Source organism: Ovis aries, chromosome X (genome assembly GCF_016772045.2).
Source record: "Ovis aries strain OAR_USU_Benz2616 breed Rambouillet chromosome X, ARS-UI_Ramb_v3.0, whole genome shotgun sequence".
Taxonomy (NCBI): Eukaryota; Metazoa; Chordata; class Mammalia; order Artiodactyla; family Bovidae; genus Ovis; species Ovis aries.
In genome coordinates this window covers 45251734-45278778 of record NC_056080.1, presented here as the reverse complement: position 1 = coordinate 45278778, position 27045 = coordinate 45251734, and the positions used below count along the sequence as shown (strand labels likewise).

Sequence of the window (27045 nt, the reverse complement as noted above, 5' to 3'; positions counted from 1 at the left end):
CATCCAGCCATCTCATCCTCTGTCGTCCCCTTATCCTCCTGCCCCCAATCCCTCCCAGTATCAGAGTCTTTTCTAATGAGTCAATTCTTCACATGAGGTGGCCAAAGTATTGGAGTTTCAGCTTTAGCATCAGTCCTTCAAAGAACACCCAGGACTGATCTCCTTTAGAATGGATTGGTTGGATCTCCTTGCAGTCCAAGGGACTCTCAAGAGTCTTCTCCAACACCACAGTTCAAAAGCATTAATTCTTCGGCACTCAGCCTTCTTCACAGTCCAACTTTCACATCTATACATGACTAGACAGACCTTTCTTAGCAACGTAATGTCTCTGCTTTTGAATATGCTATCTAGGTTGGTCATAACTTTCCTTCCAAGGACTAAGCATCTTTTAATTTCATGGCTGCAATCACTATCTGCAGTGAGTTTGGAGCCCCCCAAAATAAAATCTGACACTGTTTCCAGTTTCCCCATTTATTTCCCATGAAGTGATGGGACCAGATGCCATGATCTTCGTTTTCTGAATGTTGAGCTTTAAGCCAACTTTTTCACTCTCCTCTTTCACTTTCATCAAGAGGCTCTTTAGTTCCTCTTCACTTTCTGCCATAACGGTGGTGTCATCTGCATATCTGAGGTTATTGATATTTCTCCCGGCAATCTTGATTCCAGCTTGTGCTTCTTTCAGCTCAGCGTTTCTTATGATGTACTCTGCATATAAGTTAAATAAACAGGGTGACAATACACAGCCTTGACGTACTCCTTTTCCTATTTGGAATCAGTCTGTTGTTCCATGTCCAGTTCTAACTGTTACTTCCTGACCTGCAAATAGGTTTCTCAAGAGGCAGGTCAGGTGGTCTGGTATTCCCATCTCTTTCAGAATTTTCCACATGACTCAGCAATCCCACTGATGGGCATATACACCGAGGAAACCAGAATTGAAAGAAACATGTGTCCCCCAATGTTCACTGCAGCATTATTTACAATAGCTAGGACATGGAAGCAACCTAGATGTCCATTAGCAGCTGAATGGATAAGAAAGCTATGGTACATATACACAGTGGAGTATTACTCAGCTATTAAAAAAATACATTTGAATCAGTTCTAATGAGGTGGATGAAACTGGAGATTATTATACAGAGTGAAGTAAGTCAGAAAGAAAAACACCACTACAGTATATTAACGCAAATAGATGGAATTTAGAGAGATGGTAACAATGACCCTATATGTGAGACAGCAAAAGAGACACAGATGTAAAGAACAGACTTTTGGAGTGTGGGAGAAGGCGAGGGTGGGATGATTTGAGAGACAGCACTGAAACATGTATATTACCATATGTGAAATAGATCACCAGTCCAGGTTCGATGCATGAGACAGGGCACTCAGGTCCAGTGCACTGGGACAATCCTGAGGGATGGGATGGGGAGGGACGTGAGAGGAGGGTTTAGAATGGGGGACACATGTACACCCATGGCTGATTCATGTGAATGTATGGAAAAAAAACCACTACAATATTGTAAAGTAATTAACCTCCAATTAAAATAAATTAATTAACAACAACAATAACAACAAAAAAAACATCTGGGTAAATATACAGAATGGGCTTCTCTGGTAGCTCATCAGTACAGAATCCACCTGCAATACAGGAGACTTGCAGAAGACACAGGTTCAGTCCCTGGGTTGGGAAGATCCCCTGGAGAAGGAAATGGTAACCCACTCCAGTATTCTTGCCTGGGAAATCCCATGGACAGTGCGCTACAGTCCATGGGGTTGCAAAAAAAAAAAAAAAACACACAGGCTATTTTTCTCCTTTTGAATTCTTTAAGATATGTATGACAGTTGTGGATATATTTGAAACCTATAGCATAACATAAAGGAGGGGAGGGAAGTGACCTATATTGCTATAAACTTTCCACATATGACTTGAAGTCTTAAAACATAACTATATATGGTGAAAGGGTTAATAAAGTATGTATCTCTTAATTGCTAGAGAAACCACTAAATTAAAAAAAAAAAACAAAGGAGATACTGACAAAAAGCAAATAGGTGTGTTTAAAATGAAATATTTAAATTGCAGTTATATTCCTTATGCAAGACCTATGCACTGAAAACTACCAAATATTACTGAGATACTAAGATAAATTTTATAGACCTAAATAAATTGAGAGATACACTATGTTTGTGAATTGGAAAACTCAATATTCTTAGCACTTCAATGACCCACAGACTCAATGTAATCCCAAACAAAATCCCTGTAGGCTTTCATGCAGAAATTGGCAAGCTGATTTTAAAATTTATATGAAAATATCAAGGACCAAAACATTATTAAAAGAACAAAGTTGGAAGATTCACTGTACCTGATGTGAACATGTAGGCTACAGTAATTAAGACAGTGCTACACTGGCAGACAGATCAATGCATATGTGCTCAACTGTTTTTGATAAGGGTACCAAGGTAAGTCAATGGAGAAGAGACAGTCGTCTAAAAAATGCTGCTTGAACAATTAAATACGCATATACAAAAAAAAAAAAGGAAAACAATGACCCTTAACTCGTACCAAGTAAAAATATTCATCTCATTATTGGCCATGGACCTAAATATAAGTGAAAGTGAAAGTCACTCAGTCGTGTCCAATTCTTTGTGACCCCATGGACTCCAGTCCATGGAATTCTCTAGCCCAGAATACTGGAGTGGGTAGCCTTTCCCTTCTCCAGGGGATACAGTCCATGGAATTCTCTAGGCCAGAATACTGGAGTAGGTAGCCTTTCCCTTCTCCAGGGGATCTTCCTGACCCAGGAATCAAACCAGGGTCTCCTGCATTGCAGGTGGATTCTTTACCAACTAGGCTATCAGGGAAGCCTAATAAATATAAGAGCTAACATTATAAACAGTGGAAACAGTGTCAGACTTTATTTTTGGGGGCTCCAAAATCACTGCAGATAGTAACTGCAACCATGAAATTAAAAGACGCTTACTCTTTGGAAGAGAAGTTATGACCAACCTAGCATATTCAAAAGCAGAGACATTACTTTGACGACTAAGGTCGTCTAGTCAAGGCTATGGTTTTTCCTGTGGTCATGTATGGATGTGAGAGTTGGACTGTGAAGAAGGCTGAGTGCGGAAGAACTGATGCTTTAGAACTGTGGTGTTGGAGAAGACTCTTGAGAGTCCCTTGGACTGCAAGGAGATCCAACCAGTCCATTCTGAAGGAGATCAGCCCTGGGATTTCTTTGGAAGGAATGATGCTGAAGCTGAAATTCCAGTACTTTGGCCACCTCATGCAAAGAGTTGACTCATTGGAAAAAGACTCTGATGCTGGGAGGGATTGGGGGCAGGAAGAGAAGGGGACGACAGAGGATGAGATGGCTGGATGGCATCACTGACTCGATGGACGTGAGTCTGAGTGAACACCGGGAGTAGGTGATGGACAGGGAGGCCTGGCGTGCTGCAATTCATGGGGTCGCAAAGAGTCGGACATGACTGAGGGAGTGAAGTGAACTGAACATTGTAAAAATATGAGAAAATCTCTGTTACCTTGTGTTAGAGAATTGTTATACAGGGTATAATAGCATGAACTGTAGAAGAAAAATTTGATAAATTGGACTTTATCAAAATTAAAAATGTCTTTTTTGGGAAAGATACTGTTAAGATAAAAACAAGCCACAGTATGGGAGTAAAGACTTGGAAAACACATAGTGATAGAGGGCTTGCATCCAGAATATATAAAGAACTCTCACAATTTAATAATAACAAAAATGGCAAAAGATTACAAGAAATAGTTCACCAAAGATATATAGATGGCAAATAAAAGAACATGAAAAGATGCTGAATATCAGTTATTGGAAAAATCCAAATTAATAGTACAATGAGCTACTCTTACACAGCATCTAGACAGACTAACAATACTAATAATACCAAGTGCTGGCAAGAGAGCAGAACACTGGAACTCTTACATGTTGCTAGTAGGCATCCAAAATGGTAGTTACACTGTAAAACAGTTTGGTAGTGTCTTGTGAAGTTAAACATACACTTACCACATGACCAAGCAATCCCACTCTATTTACCCCAGAAATATGAAAACACAGGCCCACACAAATGCCTAAACATGAGTGTGTTCATACCAGCTTCTTTCATAATGACCAAAAGCAAGAAAAAATTCAGAAGTGCATACCTTGGTCTATGGTAAGCAAATGGAGTATCATTTGACTACAGAAAGGAACAGACTGTTGAAACATGTCACAACCCAGATGAACCTAAAAAGCAGTAAGGTAAATGAAAGAAGCAAGATGCATAAGGCTATATACTATAAGATTAATTTATATAACATTCTAGAAAAAAACAAAACTAGAAGAAACAAGATCGGATATGAGAGTAGGGGAGAAGTTTAATTGTAAACAGGAACAAGGAATGTTTTAGGGGAATGAAAATGTCCAACAGCTTGACTGTGGTGGTACTTAAATGACTATATATTTGTCAATATATATAGAACTGTACACTTAAGAGATGTGAACTTCATGGTATATAAATTATACCTCAATAACCCAAGCCTCATTTTCAAGAAGAGACTGCAGTTACATATATCATGACAGTACATGGAAAATGCATCTGGAAATTACATTAAAAGATTTCCATATACAACCCACTATCATATTGTGCTAGTTTTGCATTTCCTTTTATGAAAACACCTGTTAAACATTAAGGATAGAAAAAATACTAAGAAATATTTTATTCTAATTAATGATATGCCTGTGGGAGTATTTAGGTGTGAAGCATACTGATAGCCACAACTTACTTTGAAATGTATTCCACACACACAAAAAAGGGAGATTGATGGAAGAAGAGAGGAATTAGCACACAGATAGGCAATAAAGCAAATACAGCAAAACATTCATTGTAGAATCTAAATGGTATTACATGGATGTTCAAACTATAATTATTTTGCTTGTTTTGTCTGAAAATTTTTATAATAAAATGTTGAAGGGAAAAAGACACTGATACAGAACAGCAAAGTAAACCCAAAGAAGTAGAAATGGAAATAAATGTAAAAGGAGAAATCAACAAAATGAAAAACACAATAAAGAAAATTAACAAAGGTAGAAGTTCTTTCTGTGAAAAGCTCAACAAATTGAAAATAATTAATATGACAGCGAGGCTACTCTTGATATGTGGATCTTGACAGAAGATTTTTATTATCTCAGAACAATCCGAGAATTTATGAGATCTGTCAGAGATTTCATCCAGGGCCCAGAGGGGAATATAAGCCCTGAAGTAGCTTGAAGAATGGAGGGATGGGGGAAGAGAACCAAGCTATCCAGTAGTGAGGCTGTGTGCTCTTATTTACTACCGTATCTGACCCATGCTCCTGGGTGATGGCCTTGCTAAGTCTCACAGTTCTTTGAACCTCTGTCAGCAGACATTTAAAGCAATGAATCTGAACTAGACATGGATATCAGAACTATCTGGAATGTTACAATGCACATAACTAGGCCTCCACAGGTGATACACCTCTGGTTAACAACCATTACATTAAACAAATATTCTATATGGCTAATAATAATACAAAGAATGATTACATATATTGAGAACTTCCTTTATTCCTAGGCACTTTTTTTTGGTGCTTGACATTTATCAATACATTAAATTCTGTCAGTCCTATAAGTTCTAGCATTTAGCCCCATTCTACAAACAGGCAAAGAGCGGCTAAGTCACATGTACAAAGTGACAGCTTGTGAGTGAAGAAGCTAGAATCTGAATCTAGGCTGTGAGCTCCGAAGTCCAAGCTCTTCACCACTGGGCTATGGAAGAATAACAAACCTCCTTCCTCTGCCCCAGTCCAAAATAATCAAAGCAATACTTACTTAGTGCCTCTACAGCCCCACACCTGGATGAATGAGAATAAGATGTGGACTCTTGCCTCTAGGGGTTTGTGTTCCAGGTAGAAAAGCCACAGGCATTTGGCTACAGTTTAAAGAAAGTTACCAACTGGAATGCAAAAACAGAAGCTTAGCTATGCTGTTGAAAGTTACAAAGATAGCCAACAAAGAAAGGAAAAATAAAAATTTAATGAACATTGTGAAGCCCTGCAGAGCAGAAGATCAAGGTTAATTGAACTAAATCCTTATTTTTCATAGGAGGGAAAGTGAACAAAGAAATGTGGGTGTGAAGGTACTCCCTGGACCTTTGGAGATGCTCATCAAAGGAATTAGAAACCTTGAAAAGAAGCTGCCCTTGGAGGTGTGACTGCAAATGCACTGAGATTACTTCATATCCCAGACTGTTCTGCACATTCAGACTCAACATGGGAAATGTGACTTCAAAGGGTGGAAGCTGCCTTTGAGTCTATGCTTCCTCCTTCCACAATTAATATTGAAATAAGAATGAGACTCAATTCCTGGAAACACTGGAAGCAGAAAAAAGCAGGCCATCAGCAGACCAGAAACCCTGATGAATCTCTATGGAGCAGCAGATATGGGATTGATTGATAAATTGTAAATTGTAAGCCAAAATGTCCTTGGGAGAAGGTTCAGGGATGCTCTGAGTGAGAGGGTGCACCTGCCAGGCAGGAGTGGGCTCTGGGGAAGCCATCTAGACAGTCACCTGGAATCAGCTGGGCCCGTCTGACTACAGCTGCAGCCATGAAACTAATCTCTGAACAGCTGTTGAAAAGCAGATGCAGATTCAGTAAAGCTGAAGTGGATCCCAAATGTGCACTTCTACTCTGAGCCCAGGCCATGCCCAGGCTGCTGGTCCATGGAGCACAGTGAAGGGTAACCACTAAGAGTGGGAAAGAAAAAGATGAAGACCAATGTCTTGAGACTTCCTCGGTCACCATAAGGGACCCTGAGCAAAAACAAACAAACAGGAAAGCAGACAGTGCTCACTGAAGCATGCCACTGTGGAAGTAATATGATATGCTCTCAGGTTTATTTAATAAATAGAGATAATACAAAAGACAAAAGAGCTAAGCAGGAGGGAAGTATTGATAAGAGGAGGAATCTGACAACAGGTGCAATCAAGTCAGATTTGGAATGGCATGAGAGAAATAAGCAAACAGAAATCTGTGTGAAGTTGACACTGTTTAGCCTCAAACTGAGAGCAGACAAGGACACGGGGGTACCTGGCCTGCTAGAGCTAAAGGTCACTAAGCAAAGCTCTTTTGTCCATCCCAACTCCAATAAATCAATAAGCCAGGCAGGATAATTTCCCTGAGGTAAAAGACACTGCATTTCAGACGTTAAGGGCCCACAATATGCCAAATAAAGAGGAAAGATCATCCTTCCATCTGCTTGGCTTCTGATGTACATGTGAATACCCAAGAGAGAAGGTTTAACAGCTTTCAGAAAGGAGGAGGAAGAGGAAAGAGACAAACCTGGGCACGTCTCCCTATACTGGAGATGCTAGAAGGTGGAGACAGGATCTAGAGAACAATAGCAGCCGCCTCTGTCTGAACCCCAAGAATAAGGGGTGGCATGTGGGGCATCATGTAGCTATCATAGCAGTTCATTCCATCAGCCCTCAGTTGTGTCCCCAAGCCTGGGGTTTTTGAGATAAGTTCCCGGGTGTGCCGCTGAGGCCAAGATCTCCCTGAGCCATGAAGGTCCTCTTGCCTGGCCCAGCTGGCTTGACGTGGGCTTACCTGGACAGCTCCACATCACGCTTTCTCCAGCTGCCATCCTGGCCTCCTCTTCTCCTTGTCCCAACCTGAAGATCCCATGTGGCTGGGCCACAAGGTATCCTGTTGAGGGGAAATGACAGAGGACTTGGTTATGAACATCTGCAGCATCTCAGAACCAAGGCCCATCCTTGCAGGGCAGGGATGGTCTGGCTTTGGTGACTGCCCTGTGAGCCTAGCCAGTGGGCCCTCAGCGCAGACCATCCACAGAGAAGGCAAGAGCATGACCATCCTGGGCAGGGGACAAATGCCATTAGAAATTCCTGACCAGGAGCCTGAGGCCTGACTCATTCAGGGCCCAGACACCCCTGAGCTGCAGCAGCCCATAGAGGGAAACACGAGGGGGTGTGTTCCAGCCACCCTGTGGAGGGTTCCTCACCAACAGAGACCAGGTGGCTATAGTTCTCCAGCATGACAACCCTGTGGAGGTTCTTCTGAGCAGCGTCCAGCTGCTGCCACTCCTCCTGCGTGAAGTCTACAAACACATCCCTGAAGGTCAATGTTTCCTGCAACAACACACTTCTCCTTAAACCACTGTCACAACAAGGGGGGGTTGGGCGGCAGGGTACTGACATCCCTCTACCCAGAGGATAGAGACCAGATATGTTGCTAAATATCCTCCAATGCACATGGCACCCCTCCACAACATAGCATTATCTGACTCAAAGGTCAAGAGTGCTGAGGTGAGAAATGATAAGGTTGATCAAACACACAGTGAAATGGAATGGACACAGAAAGGACTAGAATGTGCTGTAATATGCAAAAAGGAAGAAAATAATAGAAAAGGGGATTCTTCCATCGAGACAACTAAATATGCACACATGATTTCTGGCAGCATGCATGAAATATGAAGGGGATATGGATACATGTGAGAAGGAAAATTATTTTTCACCTTTTGTTGAACGAAGTGTTTGTTTGAATGTTTTATCATAGGTACAGAGTACTTTAAAAAATGCTCAATTCAATTTATTAATAATCTATTCAGAACACATTTTTAGAATTTCTGCATCCATATTCTTAAATAAAAGTAGTCTTTCACTTTTTACTTTTCTGTAGTATCTTCCTCGAATTTAGGTGGCATCATAGCATGAACTGGATTCCTTCTAATCTTTCAACAACAGCCTAGAAGAGTTGAACACAGAAATTATCTGATATTTAAAATTTTGTGAAAGTACCAATCAGTCCAGGATTTGGGAAAGCAAATTTAAAGTGTGAATACATTTGGTTCAAAAATTCTTCCAGGTGTACTCTCCATAAATACCTGTACTAATGGGCCAACAGATACATAGAAAGCAGTTCATGAGGCACTGTTTACAATAGAAAAATAAAACCAAAAAAAACAACAAATATTCATGAAGAAAGAAATAGTTAAATGAGACATCCATACCATAAAAAGAGGAACTGAAACAGTTTCTATGTACTGATGGGGAACAACACTCATAATATATCAAGTGGGAAAAGCAAGATGGGTATGGGAGTATGATGGCATTTGAGAAAAAACACACATTACATGTACCTCTGCTGCTGCTGCTAAGTCGCTTCAGTCATGTCTGACTCTGTGCGACCCCACAGGTGGCAGCCCACAAGGCTCCCCCATCCCTGGGATTCTCCAGGCAAGAACACTGGAGTGGGTTGCCACTTCCTTCTCCAATGCATGAAAGTGAAAAGTGAAAGTGAAGTCGTTCAGTCCTGTTGGACTCTTCGAGACCCCATGGACTGTAGCCTACCAGGCTCCTCCGTCCATGAGATTTTCCAGCCACAAGTACTGGAGTGGGTTACCATTTCCTTCTCCAACATGTACCTCTATTTTTAGTTAATTAAACTGAAGTAAATGCATCTACAGCACCTTATCACCAAACTGCTAACAGTGGGCATCTCTGAGGAAGAATGTGGTACTGGGGGAAGAAGAAATAGGGATCTTTTGGATACTGTTTATTTTATGCATATTAGAACATGAGACGTGGATTTACTTTCACAATTTCAAACATAATAAAAAGGCAAAAAGTGAACTGAAAATGAATAGAAAAAGCAAGATAAGTCTATGCATTTAAACAATTTTCTTTGAGAAGGCAAAAATATGAAGCTCAGTTCCAAGAGTAAGAAGTAGACAAACATGTCTTTTCCTCTCTATCTGGTTCCTTTTTTTTTTCCTTTTTGGTGAAAAGAGGAAGGAATGGAGAAACCTGAGGCGGATGACAGGTTGAGCAGAAAACAGCCAGAGCTAAGGGAACTAACATATTTTTCCAAGGTTGCAATATAATTTCCTAATTGTTGCCTCAAATTAACTGGAAACAAAGTAGGGGTAAATTAGGAACTCACCTGGGACATGGCTATTGGTCCTGCTCAGACCAAGGATGGAGATCTAGGAAGGCAGAATCAGGAGGGTTGAGGTCAGTGCACACAGCCTTGAGACCACCATCACCAGCCTAATAATAACCCCTGCCCCACAGTGAGGATGATCAGAACACAAGGCCTGGTAGCTCCAGGCTGTTCCCTTGGCTAAGATCCCATGAGTTTTGCACAATCCCATGGGAATTAATTTTCTCTCCCTGGACAGATGTATGACTCGTGTTTAAGGACCTCTACTCAGAAGCCATTAACAACCTGATATTTCCTTTCTCTCAAGAACTCTATGCCTGGGAATTTATCGTAATTTATTTGCAAAGATGTTAACTGTAGGTGTTTCCACCATTCAACAATCTGGAAGCAACTAAAGCTCCAGTAACGGGGACTTAAGTTTAAAAAAAATAAGACACACAAAATGGGAAATACCACATGGGCTTTAAAAATGCAATGGAATCCTGTTCTCATGTCTTAACATATTTAAAAGAAGGTTACCAGAAAGCAGGTGGGTGGGATCTCCTTTGTTAAGCTATATGCATGTACTGAAGAACATCTATTAAAACGTTGACCCTGCTTACCTTTGAGGGTTGATTTCACCTTTCCTTTTTTGTTTACTTGCATTTTATCACTTTTGACAATATTAATTACTAGTAAAATAAAAAGGAGAAGTCATTACAAATCACCTAATTATCACACTGAGCCCTTGAAGTGACACACCCTGAGCAGTCTGGAGACAGGGGCAACTTGCTGCAGTTTGGAAGAAGGAGACTAACCAGGGCTGAGTGCAGGGCAGAAGGGAAAGGGGTGGAGGGTGGAAGGTAGGGGGATGGAGGGAGGTTAAGGGCCTGGCACTGGTCAGGTCCACATGGAACTGGAAACCACTGACCTTGCTCCCCGCCACCCTGGTCCTTCCGGCCCACCACCTCCCTATTCCCTCCCTAATACTTTATTTCCCATCATGGCCATTTGATTGCCAAGCTCTTCCTTATTTGGCAGTTTTCAAAACAAATTTTAAGCAAGGAGCTTTTGTTAACCACTGCCACTCTAGCAATCCCTGCCTTAGTATCAGTACAACAAGGTTCAGCAAGATGGAGCTTAGTGAGTCATGCTTCCAGACCCAGTTACTAGCATGAAAATGGGGTAGCATAGCTAGGTGATGGCTACCTAGAGACTACTCTGAGATTTCACAGAAATGCAGAAACCAAAAACATTTAGTCATTTAGTCAGGGTAGAGGAGATTCAACATTTCTGCTACAGGCAAGTGGATTGTTCCTACTATGGGACTGACTGAAATAGTCCACGGCACAAGAGGGGAGCACAAATGTGTGTGCACAAATGTGTTAAGAGTGGAGAAAGTCCTGGGAGGTAGGGAGTCAATCTTTCCAGCCTGATAATGTCCTTGCTAGCACTACCACAGGGAAGCATCCCTCCATCCATCCATAACTTTCATCTCTCTCCTGCAACAGAGGTTCAACTGACCACCATGACATAGCTCTTGATGGTGGCTAGAAGTCTTGCTCTCTCTCAGCTGAAGGAAGGGACAGAGGGCACTGCAGGTTCAGTTCTTCTAGAATCTGCTATATTCTGACCCACTTCCCTCTAACCAGAGCATTTGAGTCTGTCCTGTGGATCTCCCCACTCTGCCCTGAGGTCTGGTGTGGAGCTTCTCTTCCAGCTCCCCTCAGAGAAGCTGTCTTTTGGGGGTTTAGGGTTTTTTTTTTTTCTTTTCTTTTCTTTTTTTTTTTTGGTCTGGCCGCTTGGCTTGTGGGATCTTAGTTCCCTTACCCAGGATCGAACCTTGGACCCTCAGCAGTGAAAGCATGGAGTGGTAACCACTGGACCGCCAGGGAATTCCCAAATGATCTGTCTTATTACTAAGGAGGCAGGACCCAAGGATTCAAAGACAAAGATACCTTTGCTAGGACCTTCCCTTCAGAACCATGTCTCTACCTCTGACCAAGCAAACTCACCTCCTTCTGAGGTCTCAGACTGGGTCTTCTGTAGACTAAGGAAGCCCATGGTAGATCAGCTGGCGTCTGAAGCTGGTGAACTGTTGGCTGTTATGAACCCTGACCCTGGAAAGGGAATGACCACACAGGAGGTGCAGTTAGCAACGTCTATGATGGAGCAAAGTTGAGGAAAATCCACGTTTCCCTTGACACCAGAAGACACAGTGCCTCCCTCTAGTTTTAAGAATTGACATTTAGTAAGCTCAGTTACCACCACCATTAGATAAAGAGCTAGGCACTGCCTTACTTCCTAAGAGTCTGGGCTATGGAATGAAACTGACCACCCGCTCTGCTGCTTTTCTTCAGTTAATAACAGAAGTGAGTGCCTAGTATGCTTGTTCTACATGAACAGAGTTCCCCATCTTGAGGAGCCATATTCTTAGCAGGGGAGAGACAGTAAGCCATAAAGTTGATAAATTCAGGGTATGTTAGAAACACATAAATAGTATGCTGAAAAAAAGAACAAGGATCCCCCTAGTTTACTGTGTGACTTTGGTCAAGTGTCTGAGCCTTTCTGTTCTTGCTTTCTCTTTGTAAAATGAAAAGAATCATAGTGCCTACTCATGGGGCTATTGTGATGACTAACGTGAAACAATGGTGTCTGGTATTCATTGCTGCTGCTGCTGCTGCTAAGTCGTTTCAGTCGTGTCCGACTCTGTGCAACCCCATAGATGGCAGCCCACGAGGCTCCCCTGTCCCTGGGATTCTCCACTACGCACTAAGTAAACAGTTGGGTTTCCCTCATAGCTAAGTCGGTAAATAATCTGCTTGCAACGCAGAAGACCAGGATTCGATTCCTGGGTTGGGAAGATTCCCCTGGATAAGGAAATGGCAATCTACTCCAGTATTCTTGCCTGGAAACTCCCATAGACAGAAGTGGGCTATAGTCCATGGGGTTACAAGAGTCGGACAGGACTTAGCGACTAAACCACCACCAAGTAAACAGTTGCTAAAGGAATCAATTAATGAACCATTCACTCGTTAACTCCGTAGTCCCCTCCCCGCCCCACGGCCCTGTCACTCAACAACCCAGGGGCGCGAGGTCATTACCCCCCGACCCACGGCCCCTCTGACCTCCCCATTCAGCCCGTCCCCAATTTCGCCTCCCCTTACTAAACTACCAGGAACCCGAGGTCTGAGGGCGTAAAACAGCCAGCGCCAATTCGCACCACCCTCGGGGTGAGCAGAACACTTCCGTTCCCCGTTGCCCTGGGAGCCCAAGTGCTGCGCACGCGCAGGAGGGAGGTGAGGGGGCTTAGGGGATGGCAAGACAGCCAATGGGCAACATGGCGCTTTTCAGGGACGCTGGTTCTGACGTGGCTCCCTCTGAGGTTAGATGAAGCGACGAGGGAGTGCGACCATTTTCCGCGACGAGTCGTACGAAAGGCTGGGGCGGGGGAGTGGAGGGGACGGGAAGCGTCTCGAGAGGCAGGAGGCAAGCGGGCTCCGCGCAGACTGTCGTAGCGGAGCTGGGTCCGCTGTCTCCGAGGCCTGTTCTCTCCGTCCTCTTGCGCCGCCGAGACTCCTTGTGTCTGTGCTCCCTGGGGAGTTCCCATCCCTCCATCCCACAAAGCCACGCTCTCCTCTTTCTTTAGATCATCAGAATAAGAAGCCTCAGCGATAACTACAAACTACATGGGTGCGGCCATCTTGGAGGCGGGGCCGGCCCGTTGGAGCTGGGCTCTGGTTGTCAGGTCAGGGATCAGAGAACGGAGGTCAGGCTCTGTTCGCGAAGCTGCCTGGAGCAGCGGATGGGAGCCAGGTTGCTGGGCCGGCAGCATGCACGAATGAAGAAACCATGATGCCTGATTCTCCTGAAATAAATCGAGGAGTTCTGATTTCTTGGAGCCTGGGGATCTTTGGAGAACCTGGGCTTTGCCCATTTTGAAAATGCAGCATAAAGTAGGGGAGAACTGTTTCTCTGATGATGCCAGCCTGTGGCAACGTGGTCTGCTAAAAAGTCCTGTAGTGCTCTTCAGGAAGGTTTTCTGTTTCTTGTCAGGGTCTTGGGGAGAGAGGCTAATTGTGTGCTGTGTGCCTGTGGCACTTCCCTGGTTGCAAGCAGAACTTGGTCTGGGCAGGGCAGAATCTGGGCTCAGGACGCCCACTCCTGTGCTACAGCCAATATCTGCCAGGCACTGTTGAGAGATACAAGTGAGGAAAGCAGTCATGGCATCCAACATACATTTATTTATTCTTCCATGTGAAAACATTGCTTTCTCCCCCTCTTTCCCTTTGCTCCTATGAGTTAATTGATACTCCCAGGGTAGTTGGATGAATCATAGCCCAAATCTACAACCTGGAGGTCTCGTGGGAAATGACTCTGTCCCAGTCTTGTGTAGAAGTCCTAGGAGAAGAGTCTGTTTACTGTCAGTCGTGTGAGTGGGGACCCCCCGCCCTGTGAATTTCTTGTGCATTTGTAAATGATGGCCAGATTTGGGGATCCTAACCTATTTCCAGAGGAAGTGACCTGACAAGCTTTTCTGATAACACTGTCAAGAGGCAAGAGAAATTTAATAGAGTTAGTGTGATAGTGTCCCAAGGGCAGTAGAGAAACCCCTAGTTGCAGAAAGACCTGGTCTTTTGTCCTGGTCAGACTCTGCCCGTATCCTGACTTGGCAGGAATGAGTGCTCACACAGAAAGAAGGGGCTGGTGAAGGACGTGTGGTTGTTCACACAGTACCAGCTTTTCCTAGTGTGACTTGGGCGTCCAGGATCCAGGAAACATGCCAAGGTATTCTTCTAGCCCACTATCTACCCAGCTGTTGGGATCTTTCTGTCCATAGAAGAGAAGGATTGGCTCCACCACTTACTGGCCCTTTGAGCCTTGTTTACATCATAGCTAAAGACCACCCATCCAAACAGTTCTCATGATTGTTTGAAGGAACATCTCTAGAACTCCAAGCCCAGGACTTTGCCCACAGCAGGCACCTGGCAATTGGTGGCAGCATTTGCTGTCCTCTCCCCAACACTAGGGAGCATGCTAGTCCCCATTACTGCTCCTTCCTGCGCTGTGGACTTTCACTTTGTCATCACCCTTGCACAGGATCACCACTCATACCCAACTGAAAACATTTCTAAATGGCAATTAAGTCTCTAAATATTAATAAGTTAAAATTCACTGTAAATGGTAACTCCAGAAGGTCCCAGTTACTCAAACCCTTATATTCCAAAGAAAAGTCTGTCTGATGAAGACTGGTTCTTGTGCACTCCTGGGAAGCCACCCCAAAGACTCTGGCATGTTCTGCCTAATAGGGTATTTCTGTATTCCAGCCCTCTCTGTTTCATTGGACCAGGTAGCTCCTGCTAACAGTGTGATTTATGATGAGCATCTGTTTTGTGTCTGAGGCCCTGGGTCATGCTGTGTTCATTTGACATCTGGAGGCTGTAGACTGAGTAACTGAAGTGGTCACATGGAAGCTGCATGCCTGCATGCCTGACCTCCAGTACAATCTCTGGACTCGTAGTCATGGTTGAACTTCTCTGACTGGTGACACTGCATACGTTGTCACAGATCGTTTCTGGGAGAATTAAGTGTTGTCCATGTGACTCCTTTGGGAGAGAACAGCTGGATCTCACAACTGGTTTCCCTTGGACTTCACCCCTGTGCCTTTCCCTTTGCTGATTTTACTTTCACTGTCATAAATCAACTATGTATATAACAGCTCAGTAGGACTCCCAGACTCTGAGAAGTCATAAGAGTGTTTCCAAGTCCTGAGCCATCCTAGGGAATCATCCAGCCATGGGGACCCTGCACACATTGTTGCTGTAGATTCCCGGATTGGTTGTTACAACCATCCCAGTGGGTGGGGCTCATGAATCCAGTCTGACTGTGCCCTCAGCAGTACATCTGCTTGGTGTTTGTGAGGAGGTGGCCAACCTAAGGAACAGCACTTGGAGAGCAAGGCTGGGATTTTCCCACCTCTGAGGAGCAGAGGTCCTGAGGATGTGCACTGGGCAGCAACTATTGTTGATGTTCAGTCGCTCAGTCATGTCCAACTCTTTGAGATACCATGGACTGCAGCACACCAGGCTTCCCTGTCCTTTACCATTTACTGGAGCTTGTTAAAACTCATGTCCATTGAGTCGGTGATGCCATCCAAACATATCATCCTCTGTTGTCCCCTTCTCCTGCCTCTGTCTTTCCCAGCATGAGGGTCTTTTCCAGTGAATCAGTCCTTCACATCAGATAGCCAAAGTATTGGAGTTTCAGCTTCATCATCAGTCCTTCCAATGAACATTCAGAACTGATTTCCTTTAGGATGGACTGGTTTGATCTCCTTGCTGTCCAAGGGACTCTCAAGAGTCTCCTCCAACACCACAGTTCAAAAGCATCAATTCTTCAGCTCTCAGCTTTCTTTATAGTCCAACTCTCACATCCATACGTGACTACTGGAAAAATCATAGCTTTGGCTATATGGACATTTTTAGTACACTGTCTAGGTTTGCCTAGTGGCAGGTGAGGGAGCTTGTTTTCTTGCTGAGCTGTAGGGTTCTGCTGAAGGTCCCTGGTACCTCCCCCTTCCTGGAAGTCTTCTCTGCAATGACTGTGGTGACAGGTCTGTTGAGCAATGCCTTGATGACATTATGCTTTTTGAACTGCATGAGTTTCTGTAGGAAAAGGGAAGGCCAATTCAAGTGTTCATCTCCTGGGTGGACTGCATAGCTCTCTGAGCCGCTACTCCTGCAGATTTCCCACAGGCAGGAAAGTGTGTGGAGTGAGTGGAGCTGGAATAGACAAGGTGGGAATTGAACCCAGGGGACTGGTTGATGGCTCCAAAATGGTAGCGTGAAGCCAGTCTCACGGATGTCTGATGGCCTAGAGGTTAGAACCTCAGCCTTTGGGTGATTGTGTCCTACAGCTGAGAAGGGTGTACACCATGCAAACCCCATAAGTAATAAGGTCTCTTTGTGTTCTTTAAAGATGCTGTAAAAAGCCAGTGTGTAATAATATGTGCTGTGGACTTAGGCTGTGCCAGGCACTGTCCTATGTTATCTATATTCACTTCTAACTTAAAATTATTATTAGAATCCCTCGTTATTATACTATACTTTCCAGATAAGGAAACAGAAGGATGTGCATGTCAAGTGACTTACCAAAAGCTTCACAGCTAGTAAATGAAATAAAGAATTAAGGTTAGGCAGTTTGGCTCCAGAATATATACATTAACCTCTACTCCATTCAGTGGTTATGAGAGCAACCTCATTTAAGAATAAGGATGAGGGTGATTACATATTTTGGTGAAATGTGTAGAGCAAGTAAAGGGCAGAACTCAAAGTAGAGCCTAGGTCTCCTGACTGCAAATCCCATTCTTTATTTTCAAGCTGACATTGGTCTTTTCCCCCACGCCTCTGGATCAGTACATCTGAGACTTGAAGGCACAGAGGGATCCCTTTGGGATCAAATTGCAGACTCTGAGTCAGTAGTTATGTGGTGGGCCTTGAGAGTCTGTGTTTCTAATGAGCTCCCAGGTGGTGCTAGTGTACTGGTCCTCAGAATATACACCTTGAATCCAAATAAGGTTTCTCAGACCCTCTAGTTTAGCAGCTATGACTTCTGCTTGGAACACACAGAGACACAGATGTAATCAGGGGTGAGGGATAGATTGGGTGCTCTCTGAATCTCAGTACTGAGGCTTCTCACTAATTTCCTTCTGAGTTTGAAGACTCTCAAGCCCATGGAGGGAAAGGAAGCTTCAGAGAGTTGTTAATAGGCTGAGACTAGGACCTAATCTACTTGACTTCCCAGCCAATGTTCCTCTCTACTCCTTCCCTCCCTCTGTTGTACAAGAGCTTCTGAGGGAGGAGACTAGTAAAGGAATGGATGCTCAATGATGGATTACTTAAGACTTTTCAAGAACCACTGGGGTGATCTCCAATCCAGGCCTCCTTGTCCAACATGCTTACAAGTCTCAGCCACTCAAGAGGACCTGGCTGTATTGAGCCCAGGAAAAAGGTCCAAATAGCTCTCTTTGTAAGTCTACATACCTGTGCTGGTAACAACATGGGGAAAATAGACCCCCAGGGACCTCTCAGATGGCCAGACACTATTTGTAAGCTCAACTGCCTGTCCACAAACTCCAGGGACTACCAGTAACTACATATATGGAACAACACTTGTATTAGGCTGAATTGGACCAAAAGATAGATATATATATAGATATATATATATATATAGATATATAGATATGTATATATATAGGAATACCAGACCACCTAACCTGCCTCTTGAGGAATCTGTATGCGGGTCAGGAAGCAACAGTTAGAAATGGACATGGAACAACAGACTGGTTCCAAGTAGGAAAAGGAGTACGTCAAGGCTGTATATTGTCACCCTGCTTATTTAACTTATATGCAGAGTACATCATGAGAAACGCTGGACTGGAAGAAACGCAAGCTGGAATCAAGATTGCTGGGAGAAATATCAATAACCTCAGATATGCAGATGACACCACCCTTATGGCAGAAAGTGAAGAGGAACTAAAAGCCTCTTGATGAAACTGAAAGTGGAGAGTGAAAAAGTTGGCTCAAAGCTCAACATTCAGAAAATGAAGATCATGGCATCTGGTCCCATCACTTCATGGGAAATAGATGGGGAAACAGTGGAAACAGTGTCAGACTTTATTTTGGGGGGCTCCAAAATCACTGCAGATGGTGACTGCAGCCATGACATTAAAAGACGCTTGCTCCTTGGAAGAAAAATTATGACCAACCTAGATAGCATATTCAAAAGCAGAGACATTACTTTGCTGACTAAGGTCCATCTAGTCAAGGCTATGGTTTTTCCTGTGGTCATGTATGGATGTGAGAGTTGGACTGTGAAGAAGGCTGAGCACCGAAGAATTGATGCTTTTGAACTGTGGTGTTGGAGAAGAGTCCTGAGGGTCCCTTGGACTGCAAGAAGATCCAACCAGTCCATTCTGAAGGAGATCAGTCCTGGGTGTTCTTTGGAAGGAATGATGCTAAAGCTGAAGGTCCAGTACTTTGGACACCTCATGGGAAGAGTTGACTCATTGGAAAAGACTTTGGTGTTGGGAGAGATTGGGGGCAGGAGGAGAAGGGGACGACAGAGGATGAGATGGCTGGATGGCATCACTGACTCGATGGACGTGTTTCTGAGTGAACTCTGGGAGTTGGTGATGGACAGGGAGGCCTGGCGTGCTGCAATTCATGGGGTTGCAAAGAGTCGGACACGACTGAGTGACTGAACTGGACTGAACTAATGATGGCTCAGACAGAACTGCTTTCCTACTTACATATGAATCAACCATGGAAAGAAGAATGGAACTGAAGGAATCCACCTGCCTAACTTCAGACTGTACTACAAAGCTACAGTCATCAAGACAGTATGGTACTGGCACAAAGACAGAAATATAGATCAATGGAAGAAAATAGCCCAGAGATAAATCCACGTACCTATGGACACCTTATCTTTGACAAAGCAGGCAAAAATATACAATGGAGAAAAGACAATCTCTTTAACAAGTGGTGCTGGGAAAAGTGGTCAACCGCTTGTAAGAGAATGAAACTAGAACACTTTCTAACACCATGCACTAAACTCAAAATGGATTGAAGATCTAAATGTATGACTAGAAACTATAAAACTCTTAGAGGAAAACATAGGCAAAACACTCTCTGACATAAATCACAGCAGGATCTTCCATGACCGACCTCCCAGAGTAATGGAATAAAAGGCAAAAATAAACAAATGGGACCTAACTAAATTTAAAAACTTTTGCACAATGAAGGAAACCATCAGCAAGGTGAAAAGACAGCCTTCAGAATGGGAGAAAATAATAGAAAATAAAACAGCTGACAAAGAATCTCCAAAATATACAAACAGTCCATGCAGCTCATTACCAGAAAAATAAATGACCCAATCAAAAAATATGCCAAAGAACTAAACAGACATTTCTCCAAAGAAAACATGCAGATGGCTAAAAAAAACACATGAAAAGATGTTCAACATCACTCATTATCAGAGAAATGCAAATCAAAACCAAAATGAGGTACCATCTCACCCTGGTCAGAATGGCTCCCGTCAAAAAGTCTACAAGCAATAAATGCTGGAGAGGGTATGGAGAAAAGGGAACCCTCTTATACTGTTGGTGGGAATGCAAACTAGTACAACCACTATGGAGAACAATGTGGAGATTCCTTAAAAAACTGGAAATAGAACTGCCATATGACCCAGCAATCCCACTGCTGGGCATACACACCAAGGAAACCAGAATTGAAAGAGACACGTTTACCACACAGCACTGTTTACAATAGCTGTTTATAATGTTTATTACTGTTTACAGTGTTCATCACAGCACTGTTTACAATAGCTATGACATGGAAGCAACCTAGACGTCCATCAGCAGACTAATGGATAAGAAAGTTGTACATGTACACAATGGAATATTACTCAGCTATTAAAAAAATGCATTTGCATCAGTTCTAATGAGGTGGATGAAACTGGAGCCTATTATACAGAGTGAAGTAAGTCAGAAAGAAAAACACCAATACAGTATATTAATGCATATATATGGAATTTAGAAAGATGGTAACGATGACCCTATATGCGAGACAGCAAAAGAGATGTAGATCTAAAGAACAGACTTTTGGACTCCATGGCCGCTGGCAATGGTGGGATGATTTGAGAGAATAGCATTGAAACATATATATTACCGTATGTGAAATAGATCACCAGTCCAAATTTGATGCATGAAATGGCACTCAAAGCTGGGGCACTGGGACAACCCAGAGGGATGGGATGAGGAGGGGGGTAGGAGCGGGGTTTAGAATGGGGACACATATACACCCATGGCTGATTCTTGTCAATGTATGGCAAAAATCACCACAATATTTTAAAGTAATTAGCCTCTAATCAAACAAATTAATTTTTTAAAGAAAGAATAACAAAACAAGAAAAAGAATAAACCATGGGTATTCCATAGAGACAGATGGCATTCCCCATATGGACCCAGGCTGTTGACATTTCTGCCCTCTTCAACATGATTTCCAGGGAACTCTGGTTGTCATCATTCCAGAAGTGAGAAAGAGAATGGAGGAGTACAGATCAGGAGCCACCACTGCCTTTCAGAATCACCATGGTACAGAAAAGGGTCAGGAAGTTTTTTCTGAGACCCAGAGGTCAAAAAACTGCAGAAAATCATTGCTGACAGCACAGGAGTCTCATGGCTCCAGGGTGACTGGGTGATTAACATGTAAGGGAGTCTAGCAGGTGCTGCAAAACTCACATCTGCTTGGGAAAGTGAAAGTTGCTCAGTCATGTCTGACTCTGCGACCCCATGGACTATACAGTCCATGGAATTCTCCAGGCCAGAATACTGGATTGGGGAGCCTTTCCCTTCTCTAGGGGATCTTCCCAACCCAGGGATCGAACCCAGGTCTCCCACATTGCAGGCGGATTCTTTACCAGCTGAGCCACAAGGGAAGCCCAAGAACACTGGAGTGGGTAGTCCATCCTTTCTCCAGGGGATCTTCCTGACCCAGGAATCAAACAGGGGTCTCCTGCATTACAAGTGGATTCTTAACAACTGAGCTACCTGGGAAGCCCACATCTGCTTATAGCAGAAATTAATGTAACACTGTAAATCAACTACAATAAAATGAAAACTAAACTCTCATCTGTTGAAAGATACTTGTCTACTTTTTCAGCTAGAGGGGAAGTATGGTTTCTAACTCCCTTCTCCCTTCCAAATTCATGCAGAGAAGTCACACTGGCAAGGGAGTCTGAGAACTCTCATCTCAATGCTTCCAGTCTCTTCAGCACAGGAGAGGGGATGGGGGTGGGAGTGTCATGGAGTGCCAACAGACAATACCTGGCACATTTTTGAAAATCCCACTAAAGGTGAAACATTTGTCTCCCTTTTCCTCATTCCAGACTACCAGTATCTCCAGTGACACTCCACAAACCGAAGAAGCATCACCTGCTGAAGTGGTTTGTATCATAGAATTTTCTTCTCCTGGCCCTGGACCCTGTGGATATCAGGTGAATTCTAATCTGTGCCCCCCACTATGCTTGTGTACCCCACTATATTTGTGCACACTTGTACATGTATGTACTTCTAGGTGTACAGGTACACACACAAACCCACATCTCTGACAACAGATCCCCAAGTGGAGAGCACTGGGCTCCAAATCCCTGAGCAGCTTCACAGTGGAGGAGCCAAAATATTCATAGGTGATAGAGCCAAGAGGCTTCAGAGAATGGGAGAAGTTCCTAGATTATGCTCAAATGCTCCTGACCAAGGCTACAGGCATGGGGACATCTGGGTATGGAGTATCCTCCTGGGTACTGAGCTTGGAGATAGATTCCAATTCCAGGATTTATTTTATATGGTAGCTTTGAGAGCATTCCCTTCAATATAAAGAACCTCCTCCCCTTCCTGAAGGACCAGTCCACTCAGTAAAGACTCAGTGAACATGAACAAATTATAAGGAATAAAGATTTCACATTTTCCTAGTTGAGTTCCTATTGGAGGAATTCTTGTGTCACTAATTCTGAACTAGAGGAATCCTTTGCCAGAGAAAATGAAGCTAAAGAACCTAGATCAAGACCAGCAAGTCCATTGCCTTTATGCTGCCATTATAGTCTGCCTACACGGAAGCTATGGTTTGTCAATAATTGTATTCTGATAAGATCAGACAAACTCTTATATTCTTCTCAACAGTATGTTCTAGACTACCTCTACTGGTCAGAGTTGGAAATCATGCTGAAATCTATTTGCCATGCCTGTCCTGGGTCAGCATTCATAGAATCTATTCAATGAAACAGTGGTTCTCTGGCTTATTAAAAATCGTGATGTGATTAAAAGGTTCTCTAATCATGAATGGTATGCTGCAGTCCGTGGTGTCACAAAGAACTGAGGGACTGAACAACACGACAGAGTGACTGAGTGACACAACTGACTGAACAACAATAAATCATGAAAACTTGGGAAACATTGTTTATGTGTGTGTGTGTTATTGTTGTTTTTTAATGGAGGGACTTCTAGAACCACAAGGATACTAATTTACTAAATAGGTCTCCAAGTTCAGTTCAGTTCAGTCCTTCAGTCGTGTCCAACTGTTTGCGACCCCTTGGACCACAGCACACCAGGCCTCCCTGTCCATCACCAACTCTCAGAGTTTACCCATGTCTATTGAGTCGGTCATGTCATCCAACCATTTCATTTTCTGTCATCCCCTTCTCCTCCTGCCTTCACTCTTTCCCAGCATCAGGGTCTTTTAAAATGAGTTAGCTCTTTGCATCAGGTGGCCAAAGTATTGGGGTTTCAGCTTCAACATCAGTCATTCCAACGAACACTCAGCACTGATCTCCTTTACAAGGGACTGGTTGGATCTCCTCACAGTCCAAGGGAGCAACACCACAGTTCAAAAGCATCAATCTTCCGCACTCAGCTTTCTTTATAGTCTAACTCTCACATCCATATGTAACTACTGGAAAAATCATAGCTTTGGCTATATGGACCTTTGTCAGCAAAGTAATGTCTCTGCTTTTTAATATGTTGTCTACGTTGGTCATATCTTTCCTTGCAAGGAGTAAACGTCTTTTAATTTCATGGCTGTAGTCACCATCTGCAGTGATTTTGGAGCTCACAAAAATAAAATCAGCCACTGTTTCCACTGTTTTCCCATCTATTTGCCATGAAGTGATGCGATCGGATACCATGATCTTCATTTTCTGAATGTTGAGCTTTAAGCCAACTTTTTCACTCTCCTCTTTTACTTTCATCAAGAGGCTTTTTAGTTCTTCTTCACTTTCTGCCATAAGGGTGGTGTCATCTGTATATCTGAGGTTACTGATATTTCTCCCGGCAATCTTGATTCCAGCTTGTGCCTCCTCCAGCCCAGCATTTCTCATGATGTACTCTGCATCTAACTTAAATAAGCAGGGTGACAATGTACAGACTTGACGTACTCCTTTTCCTATTTGGAACTAGTCTGTTGTTCCATGTCCAGTTCTAACTGTTGCTTCCTGACCTGCATACAGATTTTGCAAGAGGCAGGTCAGGTCATCTCTTTCAGAATTTTCCACAGTTTGTGGTGATCCACACAATCAAGGGCATTGGCATAGTAAATAAAGCAGAAATAGATATTTTTCTGAAACTCTCTCGCTTTTTTGATGATCTAGCGGATGTTGGCAATTTGATTTCTGGTTCCTCTGCCTTTTCTAAAACCAGCTTGAACATCTGGAAGTTCACGGTTCACATATTGCTGAAGCCTGGCTTGGAGAATTTTGAGCATTACTTTACTAGCATGTGAGATGAATGTGATTGGGCGGTAGTTTGAGCATTCTTTGGCATTGCCTTTCTTTGGAATTGGAATGAAAACTGACCTTTTCCAGTCCTGTGGCCACTGTTAAGTTTTCCAAATTTGTTGACATATTGACTGCAGCACTTTCACAGCATCATCTTTCAGGATTTGAAATAGCTCAACTGAAATTCTGTCACCTCCATGAGCTTTGTTCATAGTGATGCTTCCTAAGGCCCCCTTGACTTCACATTCCATGATGTTTGGCTCTAGGTGAGTGATCATAGCATTGTGATTATCTGGGTCATGGAGATCTTTTTTGTACAGTTCTTCTATGTATTCTTGCCACCTCTTCTTGATATCTTCTGATTCTGTTAGGTCCATACCATTTCTGTCCTTTCTTGAGCCCATCTTTGCATGAAATGTTCCCTTGATATCTCTAATTTTCTTGAAGAGATCTCTAGTCTCTCCCATTCTATTGGTTTCCTCTATTTCTTTGCCCTGATCACTGAGGAAGGCTTTCTTATCTCTCCTTGCTATTCTTTGGAACACTGCATTCAAATGGGTATAGCTTTGCTTTTCTCTTCTCTTCACAGCTATTTGTAAGGCCTCATCAGACAGCCATTTTGCTTTTTTACATTTCTTTTTCTTGGGGATGGTCTTGATCCCTGTCTCCTGTACAATGTCATGAACCTCCGACCATAGTTCATCAAGCACTCTATCACATCTAGTCCCTTAAATGTATTTGTCACTTCCACTGTATAATCATAAGGGAATTGATTTAGGTCATACCTGAATGGTCTAGTGGTTTCCCCCACTTTCTTCAATTTAAGTCTGAATTTTGCAATAAGGAGTTCATAATCTGTACCATAGTCAGCGCCTGGTCTTGTTTTTTCTGACTGTACAGAGCTTCTCCATCTTTGGCCACAAAAAATATAATCAGTCTAATTTTGGTGTTGGCCATTTGGTGATGTCCACGTGTAGAGTCTTCTCTTGTGTTGTTGGAAAAGGATGTTTGCTATGACCAGTGCATTCTCTTGGCAAAACTCTATTTGGCTTTGCCCTGCTTCATTCTGTACTCCAAGGCCAAATTTGCCTGTTACTCCAGGTGTTTCTTGACTTCCTACTTTTGCATTCCAGTCCCCTATAATGAAAAGGACATCTTTTGGGGGTGTTAGTTCTAAAAGGCCTTGTACTGAGTCCAAGACCCTTGACAACCAGAAAACTTACCCTAGGGAGTGTCAAATAGTGAGAACCCACACAAAGGAAACCACTTGAATACAAGACTCGGCGTCACCCAACCACCAGTAGCACACTGTGTAGGATGCATTATCTAAACAACAAACAAAACAAAAATACAAACCCAATCATCAGTAGACAAGATTACTGCCTCACTCTGCCTTGCCCATCAGAGGAAAAAGTAACAAACAAAAACTCAGCACAAATCTCGCCCTATGTGAAGCTTATGCAAACCACTGGACCAACCTTAGGAGGGCAGAAACCTAAAGAAAGAAAGAATTCAACCTTGAAGCCTGGGAAAAGGAGACCTCAAACACAATACGTTAAAAAAAAAATAATGAAAAGGCAGAGAAATACCACACAAATGAAGGAGCAAACTAAAACACAGAAGTCCAAATAAATGACAAGGAAATAGGCAAACTACCTGAAAAAGTATTCAGAATAATGATAGTAAAGGTGATCAAAAACCTTGAAAACAAAATGGAGAAAATGCAACAATCAATCAACAAAGACCTAGAAGAGTTAAAGAATAAACACACAGAGACAAACAACACAATTCCTGAAATTAAAAATACTCTAGAAGGAATCAAAAGCAGAATATCTGAAGCAAAAAAAAAAAAAAAATCAGTGAGCTGGAAGATAAAATGGTGGAAATAACTTATGAAGAGCAGAATAAAGTAAAAAGAATGGAAAGAACTGAGGATAGTCTTAGAGACCTCTGGGACAATATCAAATGCACCAACATTCAAATTATAGGGGTCCCAGAAGGAGAAGAGGAAAAGAAAGGATATGAGAAACAGTTTGAGGAGATTATAGTTGAAAATTTCTCCAACGTGGAAAAGGAAATAGTCAATCAAGTCCAAGAGGCACAAAGAGTCCCATACAGGATGAACCCAAGGAGAAACACACCAAGACACATACTAATCAAACTAACAAAGACTAAACACAGAAAGAATAAACACAGACTAAAAAAGAAAGAATATTAAAAGCAGCAAGGAAGAAGCAACAAGTAACATACAAGGGAAACCCCATATGCTTAACAGCTGATCTTTCAGCAGAAACTCTGCAGGCCAGAAGGGAATGGCAGGATATATTTAAAGTATTTTTATTTATTTATTTATTTTAATTGAAGCCTAATTACTTTACAGGATTGTAGTGGTTTTTGCCAAACATCGACATGAATCAGCCATGGGCACACATGTGTTCCCCATCCAGAATCCCTCTACCACATCCCTCCCTATCCCATCTCCCAGGGTGATCCCAGTGCACCAGCCCTGAGCACCTTGTCTCATGCATCAAACCTGGACCGGTGATCCACTTCACGTATTATAATATACAAGTTTCAGCGCTACCCTCTCAAATTATCCCACCCTCGCCTTCTCCCACACAGTCCAAAAGTCTGTTCTTTACATCTGTGTCTCTCTTGCTGTCTCGCATATAGGGTCATTGTTACCATCTTTCTAAATTCCATATATATGCATTAGTATACTATATTGGTTTTTCTTTCTGACTTACTTCACTTTG

The 27045-nt window shown here is 42.9% G+C and overlaps 1 protein-coding gene and 1 long non-coding RNA gene across 2 annotated transcripts in view; one reads left to right on the top strand and one right to left on the bottom strand.

The window, feature by feature from the left end:
- Nucleotides 1–13246, bottom strand: part of ZNF674 (zinc finger protein 674) — a 36927-nt gene extending 23681 nt beyond the window's left edge. Inside the window, 7 exon segments of the mRNA XM_060407405.1 lie at nucleotides 1327–1401; nucleotides 7631–7729; nucleotides 8046–8172; nucleotides 9986–10028; nucleotides 10588–10656; nucleotides 11980–12084; nucleotides 13132–13246. Of these exon segments, the coding sequence (XP_060263388.1) occupies nucleotides 1327–1401; nucleotides 7631–7729; nucleotides 8046–8172; nucleotides 9986–9994 (310 nt within the window). The 5' untranslated portion in view covers nucleotides 9995–10028; nucleotides 10588–10656; nucleotides 11980–12084; nucleotides 13132–13246.
- A 29-nt stretch (nucleotides 13247–13275) lies between these two features.
- LOC132658746 (uncharacterized) lies at nucleotides 13276–25638 on the top strand. The gene is made up of 2 exons (XR_009598744.1): nucleotides 13276–13349; nucleotides 21911–25638. It is a non-coding gene; the product is annotated as an uncharacterized LOC132658746 (long non-coding RNA).
- The last annotated feature ends 1407 nt before the right edge of the window (nucleotides 25639–27045 follow it).